At 41.6% G+C, this 17,177-nt stretch overlaps 1 protein-coding gene across 3 annotated transcripts; it reads right to left on the bottom strand.

Moving 5' to 3' along the window:
- Positions 1 to 409: 409 nt before the first annotated feature.
- tlk2 (tousled-like kinase 2) lies at positions 410 to 15,785 on the bottom strand. 3 transcript variants are annotated; one of them, XM_023294243.3, is made up of 21 exons: positions 15,086 to 15,784; positions 13,981 to 14,063; positions 12,427 to 12,504; positions 12,258 to 12,327; positions 12,130 to 12,173; positions 11,894 to 11,992; positions 11,192 to 11,293; positions 10,911 to 11,003; positions 10,605 to 10,715; positions 10,355 to 10,491; positions 9,787 to 9,939; positions 9,636 to 9,702; positions 9,443 to 9,540; positions 8,622 to 8,703; positions 7,728 to 7,819; positions 7,551 to 7,640; positions 7,274 to 7,443; positions 6,724 to 6,862; positions 4,600 to 4,711; positions 4,225 to 4,332; positions 410 to 1,723 (listed from the first exon to the last, which is right to left on the bottom strand). In XM_023294243.3, exons 2-21 carry the CDS (start codon positions 14,059 to 14,061, stop codon positions 1,550 to 1,552), a joined length of 2,100 nt encoding a protein of 699 aa, XP_023150011.1. In that variant the 5' UTR covers positions 14,062 to 14,063; positions 15,086 to 15,784; the 3' UTR covers positions 410 to 1,549. The 3 variants fall into 3 exon arrangements, with proteins under 3 accessions (XP_023150011.1, XP_023150009.1, XP_023150012.1); XM_023294241.3 differs by having other exon boundaries at positions 9,636 to 9,939; positions 15,086 to 15,785; XM_023294244.3 differs by lacking the exon at positions 11,894 to 11,992 and having other exon boundaries at positions 9,636 to 9,939.
- Positions 15,786 to 17,177: the final 1,392 nt, after the last annotated feature.

The following is a 17,177-nucleotide window of genomic DNA, read 5'->3' as shown; positions in this document are numbered from 1 at the left end:
AGAGAAAAGTGGCTTTTAAAATGAAGTTTGGATTATTTTTCCTTTACCTGATGAAAAGCAGAAGTGTGGTAATTCAGAGACCAATCTGACTGCTGCACTGCATTAATGTTTTACTCATTTGTAAAGTCACATCTCTATAGACTGTAATAGCCAAATTTACAATAATATTAGGTTTACAGTGAGGCAGTTTTCTGGCTATACACAAGCTGTTTGTTTGCCAAAATTCTGAATGCATGTCCTCTGCTGAGTATAAATTTGATTAATAGTCTGTAAAATCAATCTTAACCTGAGAAATGATAAACATTAAGTACATAATGAGTCCATTTTTAGCTACACTGTAAATTGAATAAACTCCGTGAAATAAAGCCGTAATGTGAGACCCAGTCAGACAGAAGCCCACAACAACAAACACATTTTAACCAATAGTATTTAATGGTTTATGCAACTTTCTGCTAAGGCCCAATCTCCCCCAACAGTACTATTAGGTAAACCAGTCCCTTGCATTTTATTGGCCAAAAATAAATTCAAACATACCTAAATAAATATGTGTGTTTATGGTGAGGGGCTCAATCAAAACAAGAACAGTTCTAATTAAAGGCAACTTGAAAACACAACAGTTTTTCTCCATAAAACTGGTTAAATTGAAAAGTTTTTTTCTTAAAAAAATGTAAAAGGGGTCGTTCCTCGACAGCTTCCACTTCATGTCAAGTAGCACAACTCTAAAACCATTCATTATAAAAATGGAGGCGGAACACTGCCACCAGCTGGAAGTCCTAAGCTTTGGTCACAGGAGTTTGACAAGGATCTGGGAGGAAGGGAGGGAAGGAAGGGAAAAGAGACGAGACAGAAACTTCTGTCAATCCTTGTCACAAACTATCTGGGTCTGGAATTTAAGTGAGGCAAAGATTCCCAGAACAGCGGGTTGGATGACATAGTGCCGTAAGATATTTAGGGTTCAATACAACAACAGCCCAGACTGGTTGTCTCGGTTAGCTTCAGGGAGATGAGAACAAACAAAACGTTTGAGCTTTGGGGGTTTCAGACTACCTCGGACCAGACTGGCTCATGCATGGTGTATGTGTGTGAGTGCATATGAGGCCTCGCAGTCCTTTTCCCTCCGGCCAAGCTGAAGCAGTTCTATACTTCATTTTATTTTCTCTTTTTTTTTTTTTAAGCAGAAAAAAAAAAAGAAAAACCCCAAGCACTGCACCCCGCTTTCCACCAACACAGTGCCGAAACTCGCCCCTTGCTGCGTGAGTCATCTGGGGCTTTGACCCCCAGAACAATGCCGCCCCCTTCATGAGAAAGCAGGACAGGTGGGCCGGGGTGGATGGACATGACGGGGACGAAGGGCGACGCCGGCCTCCCTTCCTGACCCGTCCATGACTTCTCACCCACCCCTCGCCGCCATCTGACCAGTTCCCCCCCGGTGGGCTCTTCATGGCGAAGGTGGGATGCTCGTCAGGTGGGGGGACACTGGTGTGGTGTCGCCCCCGCCTCACCCCACTCGTTCAAAATGATCCAGCCAGTTAGTTTAAGGGGCGTGGGCTCAGTTTGAGGCGCTGCTGTTGGAGGAGCTGGATGTGGAAGCCACGGCCATGCCCGACGAGCCCGAGGACGCCACCGACTTGCGGATGTGAGGCATGAGGAAGGGGTCACTGGCCAGCTGGTGCACATCGATGCGGTCCTCCTTACGGTAGACTAGACAGCGCCTTATAAAGGCCTGCAAGGAGAGAGGATGAGAGAGTGGAACGATTGAGAAATTACAATCTCAATCAGCTTTTGCAATGTTTTGGTAAAACTAAGAATTTCCGAAACACGAGGGGAGATCAAAAAGTTCAGAGGCCGTCACTCACGTGCAACATGTGCAAGTTAGCATTTAGTGTGACATTGTGCTGTCAGCATCCAGACACTCCTTTGCGAACATTTTTTTGACTTTGAATGCAGACTACAAACATCATGTTAGTCAGCAGCTGAGATGATCCAAATGTTATATGGAGGATCATCGCCAAGTACAAATGCCTTTTTTTTCCTTTTTTTTTTTTTTTACAGTGCAAGAATCGCAGTTCCAGTGAGAAGCACCGGGAGGATGCTCAATGTTTCCTTCGACATTCACGTGGTTGTGCAGCGTGAATTCGTCCCCAACATTGGACTGTCGAGGCAACGTTCAACTACAACATCCAGAGCAAAACTCTAGCACATATGCAACAGCTATATGTTCTATCTGACTTGATGACGTCTTTTTTTTTTAAATGGGAGCTTCATTATTAAGAATACTTCTGACATCCGCACCAGTAGTCATGGCTGGCTGAGGTTGTTAAATAATGGTTTTCTCAACCTGTCAACTGTTCATTAATTCACATATGCAACACCTCAGAGCGTGCAAGTTAAAATTTCATGTGGTTGCGTTTGTGTGAGTGCATGGCAATCATTAGGCTGATTTTGAGCCTCTCTGGTTGCCATGGCTAACTACTGCAGTATATTTTCTTCTTCACTGCTTCAGTCAATCTTTCCCTGTTCAATGTGTCAAACAATCCACTTCACTTCACTGTTTTCCAATAACAAAATGATCTGTAGCTGATTATTAACCGTCGCGTTGTCCCGTGGGTCAAATTTAGTTTGAAAATGTGGAGAAAAAAAAATTAATTTCACAGTGAAGCTTCTGATAGAATTTTCTTAAAGAAAATATTAGAAGTTTTACTGATATATATGTCATCAATTAGATATTTTAGGATTTTTTGGAAGATTTTTACTTGTTTTTTGAAAATACAAGAATTTTCTTACCAAATTCGGGGGATTTTTTTTCTATAAAACTTTTAAGGAAACTTTTAAAGAATTCTTAGAATTTTCTTCCTGAAGGTTTTGCAAATTTAAAGTTTGAAAATGTGGGGAAAAATTATCACTTTAGATATTTTTAGGATTTTTTTGGGAAGAATTTTACTCATTTTTTGAAAATATTTACAAGGATTTTCTTGCCAAATTTGGGGGAGCTTTTAAGGGAAACTTTTAAGGAATGATTGGAATTTTCTTCCTGAAAGTTTTGCTTTTTGGAGAATTTTTGCTGAATTTTTAGATTTTTTTCAGACAAGGAAACAATATTTTTTGGTGCTTGTAAATGAAGATAACAGGAGGGTTAAAAAAAAAGAAAACTAAATGAGGAGAGAGAGTGGGGGAGGTTGGTGGAGAGGGAGAAGTCCGACACGCCAAATGATAAGAGTGCATGTGCAGACAGGGAGGTTTAAACAAATACTATCAACGATCACAGTTTTGGCTCCCAACAATTAAATAAACATGAATGACTGCAGTATTGACATGTAAAATTATATCCACTCATGGAAAACGGCATTTTTGTCAACAACTTGCACTGATAAAAGCTGTACAATCTGACATTCTGACACATCATTAGAGTATTTTCATTTTTGAGTCTGAGTTTACTGCAGCTGCCTAGATAGTGTCTACAGTCCACAAGTGAGGAGTTTAGCAAGTGCCCAGTTTCAATCAAATCATGTGTACCAGTGGAAGAGTTAGTCTGGAGCCCTGCTGAAATGTGTGAAGGAGAACATTCAGCACGAAAGACATCAACTGTGGCATGTGTTGTGCATTCGGTCACTGTGGCGATCAGGCACAAGCCTTTCTGGCCACAACAACACAATCGTCGCTTTCCAACCATCCTAATCATCAGATTTGTCTCCCTCTAACTTGTTCGTCCTCCCCAAAATGAGATTCAAGTTGGAGTGCCACCATTTTGACACAGATGGCGTTGACATATTTACATTTACATAATCCTTTTTTTTCCACTGCAAGGCAATTTAACATGATGGCTTTTGCCTTAAATGTGCTGTACATAAAATGTTGACTATTTTATCTTTGTTTTTATTGCAGTTTGGAATCTTTGTCGCTCAAATTTGTTGTCTTTATTTGTCTTATTTGACATTTGCTTTATTGTAGAGCATATTGTCACTTTGTCTTCTTTGTTTTAATAATATAACGGGATCTCCAGGAAGCAATATGAGTGTTGCAGAAGTGCTATTTTTCCCCATGAGGAGACGGGGAAAGCAGCCTAATTTAACGGAGCTACAGTTCTTGATATTTATAGGCATAGGTAATGAACTTGTTGATCACCTCTCATATGTACATGCAGATAATACCCTAGAAAAACTGTGTGTACTAAGTGTATAAAGAGAAGAACTCCAGTAGCAGTGAAACAGTTGGACAGTCCCGTACCTTAGCTTCAGGTGTGACTACAGGTTTGGGGGGAAACTGAACATCTGTTGCCTTCAGGATGGTGTTCTCCTGCAGGATGTCCTGCTGGGACTGGTTGTGGCCAAAGGGCTGCAGGACAAAGAGAAGCTCAGATATAACTCCCTAAAATGTGGCAGGGACATCTAGTATTAAATAAAGCAAATATTAAGTGTAGGTATCCAGTATGTCATCAAACCTCGTTACGATCTGATCCTTATTTGTTAAATACCATTAAATATCTGATTATCTGACATTATCCCAATCTCATGTTCGACTTCTCTGCAGCAAAGACATATTTGAACTTAACAATAGCTCAAATGTCTGTTTTAATTTCTATCCCGTGTGTGAGCCTCCTACCTTGCGGCCGTACAAACACTGGTAGAAAATGACTCCCACAGACCAGACGTCAACCTTGTTGGAGATTTTGGGCGGCTCCTTCCCGACCACGAAGCATTCAGGTGGCAGGTACCTAAAGGGGGAGAACCGAAGACATTTTAATATGCATGAATTTCAACAAACCCAATTATACTGTCTGGAATTTCAAGGTGCATTCTGAATTAATGATGGGAAGATTTGTGTAGGAAGATTTTTTCCCCCAGCACTGTCCAGCAGTAAGTAGGAACTCTATGAACCCCACAAACCCGCCACAGGTTTGAAAGGCATGTTATTTAAAAAAAAAAGAAGGAAAAAAACAACAACAATAACATAACAACATAATTTTTCAGAGTAACAAACTGTAAAAAACATCAACATTCATTGGATTTCTGAGAGTTATTGACCTTAAAATGTGTGATTTTTGACTTTGTTGGGAAAATGCACCAAATCTAAGCTCAACACAGAAGAGCCAGTTCCTCAGGACAGGATTCGGCGGTCTTCCTTCACTTCAAGGAAGAGGGACACTCATTTCAGGACACCAATGTTCATATTTTGGACAGGGAGGACAGATGGTTTGAGAGAGGTGTGAAAGAAGCCATTCATGTCAAAGTGGAGAAGCCATCTCTGAACGGGGGGTGGTCTGCAACATCATCTTTCGCCGATTTACAATCAGGTCCTTTCAAAACTCCCCAAAAGAACTACTCAGCAGAATGACTCAGGTGAAGTGGCTCATGCTAACGACCACCATTAGCATACGAGGGCTCGGTGAAACTCGCATTCCAACGACCCCCTTTGTCACTCCCTGGCTCCTAACGACCATCGTTGAGGAGCCAGACGGGCCTTGGCAATGGTCGTCAGAATGTGAATAACACTGACCACACCTCACAGAGGTTATAAGCTGAGGCAACATCAACCACCACCAGAACTGAAGAAGCCTCTTGGATGAGAGGTGAAACGTCTTCAAGGAACCTTCTGAAAGTCCAGTTGGATTGATTTAAACAACTTTGGATAACCATGACCTGGATGAATGAGAAACTACACAGACATCTAAGCCTAAAATCATGATATGAGATCAAAATATTAAAATCTGTATGTTTCGTTCTGAAAATTTGTTTGCATCAAAATTCTGCAAAAAACATAAAAAAATATCTGCTGCTCGGCACAACTGAGAATCCAGGTTGTACTCAGCTGTGACCAACATTCATGCGACAAAAATTCACGGACTATTGGGCTGAATTTGCATGAACTGCAGGCTGTGTTTACACAAAGCAGATAGAGTGACTGTAGAGACAAGTATGGGGAAAAAAATTCAAATTACAACTACAAAGATATCTACAGCAGTAGTGCCACCATTTTTTCCAGTGTTTTCCATCTGATCTGGACACCTGGAAAATGTTGCGCATATTTTTTTCAGTTTGTTCAGAAAATAATCAAAAAACTCAAATTTATTTTATTCTGTCTTTTACAATTTATGACATAACTGTCATACTGCACAAGACATTTCTGAGTTCTCTCAACTTCTAGCCAATGTTGTGCTATTTTCATAGAGGTGCAGGACTTTATATTGCAATAAAAAATGAGCCAATAGTGAGTAAAAACTGAGACAGGAGCAAAAAACGTCCAGAAATTGTTGCTCAGACAGGTAGGAAATGCAGTTTGGTGGTAATAAGTTGAGTTTTTACAGTTTGTGTCATTGAACTCCTGCATAATCCTGTAAAAGTTCAGTCTCTCTCCTTCTCCATCTTTACAGTATTATGGTTCCATGGTACATTATTGATCACACTGATTTCATCTTCCCCCGATAATATTAAGAACAACTGCTGCTTATCAGCTTGTGTGCAATCATTTTTTGGTCTGATAATCCAGATAAGTGTCAAATACAATCTGGCAAAATAATATATCTGTATTCTCTATATGCCTGCTCAGCTTTAAGCATGCTGCAGTGTTATATTTCTTACTCTGCTATTTTCCCAGAGTGGCTCACTTCTCTGAAATCTGTCATGTTTATAAACGCTGCAATTACCGACATTTAGCTTACAATTACGTTTCCAATTACTAACTTAGCTTTAACACATGTAGGGTTTCATCCTCCAGTACAAATCTTACCAGTATGTCCCAGCTCCCTGTGAAGTCAGCTCCATGCCGTCCACTGAGTTGTAGCTGTCATCATCCATGATCTTGGACAGGCCGAAGTCTGTGATCTTGATCTCCCCGCAGGCAGTGCCGTTCACCAGGAGGATGTTACCTGAGCAGGAAAGGAGTTTAAATTCATATTCACGTTTTATCTCATCAAAAATACGAACAAAGTTTGGATTATTCAGTCCCGCTACATGTGCTAGGTGCCGTTATGCAGCACAAAACAAACATGTTCATATTAATTGTAATGGAATATTGAGCAAAGACAATATTAAGCTTAATAGACTCGATCCAATCTTACTGTGTTCTCCCCTTTATCTCCTCGTTAGTAACAAGTGCTGTGTAGCCCGTCAGTGAGATTTAAAAACTCTATCAACGCTGAAGTAGCTGCAGCAGCAGCGAGGCAAGTGGTTCATTTAACTGGCAATGTTATTATGTGAAGCTGAGCAGTGCCAAGGAAGTTGAAACCAGATCCTGCCAGCTCTTACAATGCAGGATCTGTAGTGATGTGGAGACTCACCGGGCTTAAGGTCGTAGTGGATAATGGGCGGTCTGATCTCGTTGAGGTACTTGAGGGCGTTGACGATCTGCATGATGATGGAGCGACCCTCTTTCTCTGACATGAGCTTGTGCTGCTTCAGGTAGAAGTCCAAGTCGTTGCCCTCACAGTACTCCAGGACTGTGCAGAACCTGCAGAAAACCAGAACAAGAATAAAAGTATCAGTGCCACCGCCCAGATTAATGCTATAAATGTTAGACTATATATGTTATATGTTGTTTCCAAAGGAATAACTTACGAGTCAGTGTCAAGTGAAAAGTAGTCGTAGAGTTTAACTATTCGTGGGTGGTCCAGCTCTTTATGGATTCTATATTCTCTGCACGCATGTCTAGAAAACAAAGCATTTACATGATTAACTTTAAACTAGAAAATAACAGTAAAGAAGTAAATATCCTGCACTGTAGTAAACACTCACTTGTGATAATTTTCCTTCTTCTCGTCCCTCCAGTTCTTGTTTAACTGGTGGATTTTGACTGCAACATACCTTTGCTCGGTCAAGTCAAAGGCCTGGAAAATAAATGCCTCCCATTAGTGAGAGACTTCATTCGGCATTGCATTCTTAAGCTTCATGAGATTCTTGCTTCACCCTAAATGGCTGCTTTCATTAATTATTTTTACTGTGATGACAGCAGCGGCCTCTCGGAAAGACATCCTGGCATAATCGTTCACGTCAAAATGTTCTTGTCAACTTAGTGTAATATAAGCAAAGTACAAGCAGCACAGATACTTTCAGAATTAAATAAGCTGGTTTTCAGCAGTGTTACGCCACAAACTCTGGCCTCACTTTACCACAGATCCCTGACGCTTTAAAACAGCAGAAAAACGGCATTAGTTGGACACAGACTTGAGACTGTGTGTCATTTTTTGTGTTTTGGCCAAAGTCTACATTCATTCCAAAATAAGAAACAATGTCTTTACAGTGTATAAACTCTTTGAAAAAGCAGGAGGAAACCAAGGTCAAACGCAGACTGATGAAAGTCTTTCGTTCGTTGAGCATTTTTCTGATTAATTAATGAAATGTTTGGTCTATAAAGCGTCATAAAACTGTGGAAAAACTGTTGGTCTGTGTTACTCAAAGCCCAAGATGACATCCTAAAATGTCTTGTTTCGTCCATAACCCAAATATATTTAGCTTATTGTCACAGAGGATGAAAAGAAACCAGAGGAAGAATCTGAGAATTTACTCCTTTGTTCTTAAGAACTTGCTTTAACCAATTACTGAAATAGCTGGGGGTGAATTTAATACTCGACAACTAACCAAATAATTATTGTAGCCCTACTGGCAAGCAAGTGTTTTAGCTGCTCTCACCTTGTAAACTTCACTGAAACCTCCTCGTCCAAGTAAATGGAGTAGCAGGTATCGATCATTTAGCGTAGGGTGATCTTTGAATCTGGACAGAATGGAAAAATAACACAAGTTTAATCATTAGAACACATAAAGCCACTCTCACACACCTTTCTGTTAATCTAACAGCAACTATATGTGTTAGTTTAATGCCCAAATAAGCACTTTGGTCACAATATCAACCTTACAAGTAACATTTTCTTATCAGTTTCAACATGGAACAAGCCTGAATGAAGGCAGTCGCATTGAAAAAGCTCACACAAGATTATGGTGCACTAAAATAGGATGTTTTAGATGTTTTAATAGTGGCTACCAATCACCACAGTACAGGAGGTGACGTTTAAAAAGCTGCAACATAATCCCTTCATTTGAAACTGACTGCAAAGAGAAGCTGCTTTGGATTTTTGTATGACAACTTTAAATGTCAAGTCAGCCAATTTCACAGTCGAGCTGCTGTCACCGGCTTGACTTGTTTTACAATGTAGTAATCATAAAATAGTGTTTTTATGCAGCAACAGCTTGTTTCTCTTTCTCTCAGCCTCTGTGTGCATGTCTCTTATTACAGATACATATACTTGGATTCAGACAAAGTCAATTGTAAATACGACCATGAATTAACTGTATATACATCAGCTAAATGGATTTAGCCTGTCTGAATGGAGCCGTAAAGAACATTAAATCACTCATATCTGATTAGCACAAAGAAATCTGGTCAACATTCTGATAAAGCCAGCAATGATATGTATTTTTCCCACATCTGAAAGGAGCTTAAGAAGAAACCATACTGGGAATTGTCCTCGTTGTGGATCCTTTTCAGCTCGCGTATGTGGAGGTTCCTCACTCGCTCCAACCTCTCCAGTTCTGCCTGGATCTCAGCCTCCTCCTGCAAGACACAACAGGGTAGAGCAATTAACTAAAAAACCCGACAAAGCTAAGTTACAATTAACAAGGCAGAACCAAAAACCTGCCAACTGTTACCTTCTTAAGATGGCCTAGTCTTAGCTTAAAGATTTCCTCCTGCTCGTGATACTCCGCCTGCGATAACCTGAGGGAATACACAACAAAATTCAAATACATATGTAAGGGGGAAAACAGCCGACATAAAAGAGAACAATTGAACGCCTCGTACGCTTCGCTTTCTGTTCCGTTGGCCTTGCTCTTGCGTTTGTTTTGCTCCAGGCTTGGCGGCGGAGTCTGGGCCATGGAGGGCGGCTTGCGTTTGGCCAGCAGCTTCCTCTGTCGCTCAATGTCCTCTCGCTGGGAGTTGATCCTTTCTTGTTGTCTGGAGACAGATTAGTGAGAAATATATAGATGTAATTAATGTCTCTGTTTGTTTGAGTTTAATCTACTGTAAGCTCCCTGCGCTGAGGAACTGGCTTTACTTAATCTATAAGAATACACTTATGTAAGGATATTTATGTTGATAGAAGACAAAAACTGAATCATAAAGAGAATTATGTTGACTGTCTGGTCTGATTTTAACTATTGAACTTCCACAATTACTGTCAAAAAAGTATAACAAGGACAACCCTAGGAGCTCCAGTATAAAAGCAACTGAACTTCTCTTCTAGAGCCTCAATACAACGTTCTGTTGCTTTATAACTGAAGCTCCTTGGATTCAGTATAACCTGGATGACTGAGCATCTATACAGGCAACAAGGACAAAGTGTAAAAAATTAAAACATGAATATACGTACTTGATAAGGTTTTGAAAGGCGTATCCATCCGTCCACTGCTCGGTAAAAGATGCTCCATGTCTCACTGTAGTGAAGTGACCCAGCCGAAGCCTATCCTGCATGCTTTTATCCCGGCATGCCATCTTCTCCTGTTTGGACTAGAGTAAGAGCAGAAAAAGCTTAAACCACAGTTTTTTGTTTTTTTTTTAACACAAGCACATTTTTAAAAAAAAAACAGAAAATAAATCACAGCGTTGCTACATGAACGTACTTTTTCGATGAGCAGCTTCTTGGACATGGTCACACACTTATTTAGTCGCTCCTTGTATCGCTCCAGCATCCTCTGCTGTTCATCAATTTGCCTCCTCAGATCGCAGTTTGCCTGAAGCAGGACACAAAAAAATGCACAAGAAAAAGGTCAGGTGACGAGAATTAACTGAACTTTAAACTTGTTTATACATGTACAGAAGGAATGTGTCAACTACAACATGCACTGAGTGGAAAAAAAAAACATTTCTCCAAACCAGTGAAAATGCACAAGCAGAGCAGCAGGGATGAAATGTAATGAGATTAGTACCCGCAGCAAATCGTCTATTCGGCCCTCCTTCTTCTCCAGGTCGGAGTTCTTGTTGTTCTCCATTGCTGTTAGTTTCTCTATAGTAAGGTCAGACTAAAGGGTACAGTGAGCACAGAAAGGGTTTGTTAATGGTGGATCATTCTGCATCACCGACAAATGCAGTGCATCGAACATCATCTTGCACTTTCTGATGACTTCTGCAACTTATTGATTTAAACTATTTCACATGAATTGCAAATCAGAAAATCAGGCAGCAAAAGTTGTGGTGGCATCTGAAGTACCTGTGTGGCTTTGTGGAGCATGTGAAGAGCAGCAGGCTTCAGTGAACATGAGGAGTGCTCGGTGTTGGCCGAGCTGACGGAGGAAGGGCTTCCCTGCTGCACCTGGGAGGCAGAAACAGTCATCCATTAAAAATCTCAAGCACACTGAGGGTTTATTAATGCGGGAACTTCATCACATTAAAAGAATTTATCACAACCTGGAGCTGCCAGGCGTGATAAAACACGACACCGATCTGGCAAGAGGAAGCTTTCCTGAAAACCAGAAGCGTGCGAGTGTTGGGTTCTCAATGGAAAAAAAGCTCTTCAGGAACTCTTGCAGTGGTTTCAAGGCTTTTAAGCAATTCAGTTTACTTTCACAAAAGATGTGAGGGCTCTAGTATACAAAAGAATAGTCCAACACCAAAATGCACATGCAACAGGTTCATCTAAGCACTATGATAGTATCACTTGACTGCTGTGGTAACTGTGTATGTGCATCTGCGACATCGATACATTCCATTTCCACCATGGTTTCAGCTTTTAGAGGGGATTTATTACACAGAATTTGTTCAGCGTGTACAGACCACATCATCATTCTTCCCACTTGAAGACAAACGACTGGTGTTAACGAGCGTGGAAGAGAGAATGGCAAGAAAAAGTGTTAACAGATATAAAAAAAATTAAAAAGAAGCACAAGAGTGACCATAGAGCAGACATGCTCACCGTGACAGGGGGGTTGGACAGAGAATGTTGTGGGGAAGAGCGGACCACTGGTGGGATTCCCCTGGCAGGGCTGGTACCAGGACCGCTCCCTCCCGCAAACTGATAGACGCGAAAAAGAAAGAAGAAAGCGGTTTAATGGAAAGACGGCTGACAGAAGGGGTTAGGAAGTAAGTGTGAAATGCTATGCACCCAATAGGACAAGAGCACAAAGAAAAGAACAATTTTCTGCAACTCACCTCGAAATAATCACTAATTTTATGTCCCCTTGCTCCTGCTTTGCCTGGATGAAAGAGATGTAGAGTTCAGAGATGGGGAGATATTTGAGATACATGACGAAAAGGTGTTCACAGAGGCACAAACTTACCTTGGCTGCTGTCGAAATGATCTGCTTTGCGTTTTCTCGCTCGCTGGTCATTCGCCTTTTTCTCGGGAGTCTGTCAGGAAAGCGGCACGAATCAACAAAATGTATAATAAGGTAACAGGGAGAGATGGCTGGCATGAAAACATCCTGTTAATAAATGATGGAGACCAACCTCTAGCTCTTTGTCACTCAGCGAGCCCACACTGCATAAACTCTGATTGGATGACTCATTTTGATTCTGACCCGAGCCCTGTTAAAAAATGAAGGTAAAAATAAATCGCAGGGAGCAATTAAATACAAAGATACACGGGATATGTGCGCAGAAAACTGTAGCTTGAAAATGCATGCAGCACTTTGAAGGTACAATGCGAGAGTGACGGCAAAAAGAGTTGGAAAACAGCGTAAAACGGTCGAGAAAAATGAGGAAAGGAATGCAGAGGTTTGGCTAAATACCATCACCATTAACTTCCCACTGAATGTGGACCTGCATCAGTCCTAATGCTGGTTCCCTAGGTGATGCCTGTCAATCAAATGAATCACATCAGAATTCAGCAGACACTGTCCAATCAGGGAGGGATACTTAGTCATTCAGAGCACACTGGAGCTCTCTCACTGAACCCTCCTAAAATGGCTGAACATTAGGCATGCTGCTGGGGATGTATTCCTCCCTCTGTCTGTCACCTTTAGATAATGTCATCTATTTTCCTCCTGTTCACCGTGGTCTTTACCATTCTTTTCTTCTCCGGAGAAAGCCGGCAAAAAGATGCTTTGGTTGATCTAAGGATGACAGTTCCTTTTCAGCCCCCCTCCAGCACCACCACCACCAAAAAACACCTTCGTAGTTAGTTCAAAAGGAAAATGCACTTTGCAACAATTTCAGCCCCTCTCTGTTCCATTATCAAAAGGTGTTCTACCCCTTTGTCCTCAAAGAACAACAATTTTCCTTTCTTTTACACCAACTCAGCGATGACAGAGCGAGCAGCAGTTCCACGGGGCTGTCCAAGGTCAAGAAAAAAACTCCAAGCTGCTCCGTGACATTGAAGAGCTTTTAGACCACCAACCCATATTTCTTCGCAGCCATTTGTTGACACACTTCTCTCAATCACACACATTGCATCTCTTGTCATACACTGTGGTTGTGGCATGATGCCTTAGTGAGAGCCGCCATTTTCTCTGCGGCAGTAGCCATGCCATGCTCTGGGCTCAGCTCAGCCTATGGCTGGCACCGGGCCCACTCCTGGCGCTGACTCTGGCTCTCTAACTGTTCCAAGATCACCTTCCACAAAGACAGCTCCATCCATGTAGCGAGCAAAGGGGGGTGGAAGGCTAAATGCTGCCTCCACTTACACCTGGTCAAGAACCATTTCTGCATTCCTCTTCTGCCTTCACTCCTCCTCCTCACCACCACCCCTGTCCCGTCTGTGGCCTTTTTGGCAGGCATCTCTGCTTGCATATACAGCCACTACATCATGAGCCAGGGAGAGATGCCATATCACACCAGCCAAAAAACACAGACACAGCTCAACCTTCTCCAGAGACAGACAAAGACAAGGAGTGGGGGCCAAGCTTGTCCAGGCCAAACAGCAGAGTGATACTAAGGCAGAGTGAGACAAAGAAAGAAAAGACATTCACAAATATGTGTAATCGAGTAAATCTGCGGTGACGAGCACTTCGACAGGAAGGAGCTCCGGTGCTTCACCTTCGCGACACCTGCCGTAACACCAACCTTAGCCACGCCGACCCCTGTGAAGCGAGCCTCCAACAGCTCCTGCCGCCGGGGGTCCAGGCTGTGCAGTTCTTCCATCATGGCTGCAGAAGACAAGAGCACAGATTAAGGAAGGCGTTGTGGAGTCTGGAATATTCAAGTGGGAGTGAGGGATCACTGTTTCAAAAGGCATTGGGTGTGATGAGTCATGCCTGTTTTTAGCTATATGGATGTGGAAAATTCCTGTTCTGAGTCATCAATAAGCTTGACAATAATGTTGAACACCATCATGTGTGTTCAACAAGCACCGGCCTGGCAGCAACTTGGTTCCTCAGCGATAAAGCCACAACACAGCCAATAAAGGACACTGAATATGCATCAAAGACACAGGCCAGATGTGTAGAGTCACTGCCTGGAAAATTATAGCATCATGTGATAACGCCCTGGCATTATAGGCCCAACTTACATGGCGCTGGAGTTATGAAAGGTCACTAATGGAGGCACTGCCAAGTACACTCTCAGCTATGGAAAAGGGCACAATAGACAATAAGTGTCCAGCTTGCTAGCTTCTGCAAAGGTTAAGTCACACGCCCAACATTAACTGCTGATGTTACCTATGGCGTGCATACGTGAAATAAATAGTGCTGGATTAGTGTCCGTTTGGGAACACATTCTGGGATTTAAATTAGCTCCTAATGCAGAATGGGGGCTCTGCTATTATTAAAACAAGCAGCAGAGCGATTTAAACATCACTGAATGATGTGCGAGAGGAGCTAAATGAGCTAGCCATCACTTAGCAATTCAGGAGCTAACAGTTAGCTAGCTAGCAGCGTCAGATGTGATTTTAGGTAAACGTACCGAAACCAAGGCGAAAGTTGGTGAAATAATAGTTGTGAAGCTTGATAATTAATCAGAAAATAATGTAAAAATTATAGTGCCAGACTGGCTTAAGAGGGAATAAGGGGTAGCTAGCGGCAGGTATCCAGGAGGGCTAACAGAAAAAGAAGCATCCTCTCTGAGCTGTGTTGCCAGGTGATCGAGCCACGACGTCCGGGGCTCGTTTTTCACAGCGACCCGCCATTCGCGATTTTCCTGCGTTAATTCGACAACCTAACGAGATACTCACTGTTATTTAACGTTTTCCCGGTCCTCCGGAGGGCCTGTTGCCAACCCCGAAGCCGCCGTCTCCGTTGTTTCCTCGGTGCTCGGCAGACCCTCCCAGGCTAGGCCGCATCCACAGCCGCGTCCCTCGCGTACTGATTGTGACCGGTCGAGACGCGGGGAGCGGCGCTGCGTGGCTCACGGCAGACGACGGAGGATTCCCTTAGAGGCCTCGGGTATCCCAAACCCGCCTTTCTATGCTCCTTAGGCGGGGATCCCCATCGTTATCCGGACCACACCGTGCCGAGGTCGGGAGATCTTCGCTCCTCACAATGGCGACCCTTAAGATTCTGCGTTTTTTCCCCTCCAACCAGGTATAAATAATGTCTTTAAGCTAGTTACCCCCTCCTCCTTATCTCTATCTACCCCCGGTGGTGAGATGAATTTCGCGTCCTGGCCAGATTTCAGCTCGATCAAAACAAAAGTTCGGCCCCGGTCGCCGTCCTCGCTGCGGGAGAACCGACCGATCCGCTTCAGAAGTTGAGCCGCTTGCGAGCGTTTCAGCTGAATCCGGATCGATTCGGTTCGGTTCTCATGTTTTTTTTTTTGTTTTTTTTTCTTTGCAATGTAAACAATAATCAGTAAAATCTCACATTTTCTCGTGAGATTGTTCAAGTATTTTCACCTTCGCTCAGTCCACGCCTGCCCCAAATCTGCTGTCTGGACCAATGGCACCCCCCGAGAACACAATACAATTTAGCAGCGCCCACCCACTCACCAGCAGAACCACAACTGGTCACCAAACTGGACCTAAAACTCACCATCACAACTTTATTTTTATTAATAACATGCAAAATGAATCTGTATTCATGCAGAAATGGAGGGTTAAGTGTTAATTTTTTTTTGTCATGTAAAGCAAGGTTGCATTAAGATAAACATAAGTGATTAACTCCACCTTCGAAGGCAACTCAGTGAAACAATCAGCAGCGATTAGTCGACTATTAAAATAATAACCAACTATTTTGATAGTCAGTGTGAGTCATTTTTTTGAATAAAGTTAAAATTCGTCAAGTAGATTTGGCAACAAAGGATTTTTTTGACAATCGATTAATCGATCGAAGTACTATTTTAGTCTAAATTCTTGCAGCCTCTAAAATGTGGATATTTTCTGGTTTCCTCCATCCTCAGTGGCCATAAATTCAATATCTTTGGTTTGCAGTGAAAAAATGTGTCGCCTGTGGCTCTGGAAAACGCAAATTTAAATTGTGAAGAATGAACAATGACTCGATCAATCTTGGTGTTTTTTTCAGGAGAAAGAAAAAGTCAGAATTTTTTGATTCCATTTTATTAAATGTTAATATTTACTGGTTTCTTTCCTCGTCTGTGGTAATAAACTGAATATCTTTGGGTTGTGGACAAAGCAAGACATTTGAGGATATTATTTTGGGTTTTAGGGAACACTGGTTAACATTTTGCACTATTTTCTGACATTTTATAGACCAAACAAGGAATTCATTGATTAATTTAAGTGTTTTTTTTAAGAAAGGAAAATAGAAAAATGTTCTGATTCCATCTTCTATACTATGAATACTCTCTAAGTTCTAAACTGAATATCTTGTGGACAAAACACCAATCAACATTTTTTGAAAATTTTCTGACATTTTACAGACCAAACAACTAACAATATTAATTTAGATTTTTTTTAAGTCCAAATCCTGTGCTTTCAGCTTCTTAAATGTGAATCTTGGGGTTGTGGATGAAACAAAACATTTTAGGACATTATTTCAGGCTTTCGTGATTAACATTTTGCACCCTTTTGTGACATTTTATCAACTGTACAACTAAACGATTAATTAATTTGAGTAGTTTTTTTAAAGAAAAAAAGTAAAAATTCAACGGTTTCAGCTTCTTAAATGTGAATAATTTGTGGTTTCTTTTCTCCACTGTGGCAGTAACCTGAATATCTTTGAGCTACTGACAAAACATTTGTCATCGTGGGCTTTGGGAAACACTAATTAACATATTTGACAATTTTCTTACATTTTATAGAACAAGGAATTCATTGATGAATTAAATTTAAAAAAAAAAGAAAAATAGAAAAAAATGATCGGATTCCA

This window comes from Amphiprion ocellaris, chromosome 19 (assembly GCF_022539595.1).
Source record: "Amphiprion ocellaris isolate individual 3 ecotype Okinawa chromosome 19, ASM2253959v1, whole genome shotgun sequence".
Taxonomy (NCBI): Eukaryota; Metazoa; Chordata; class Actinopteri; family Pomacentridae; genus Amphiprion; species Amphiprion ocellaris.
This window is presented reverse-complemented; position numbering and strand designations above follow the sequence as displayed.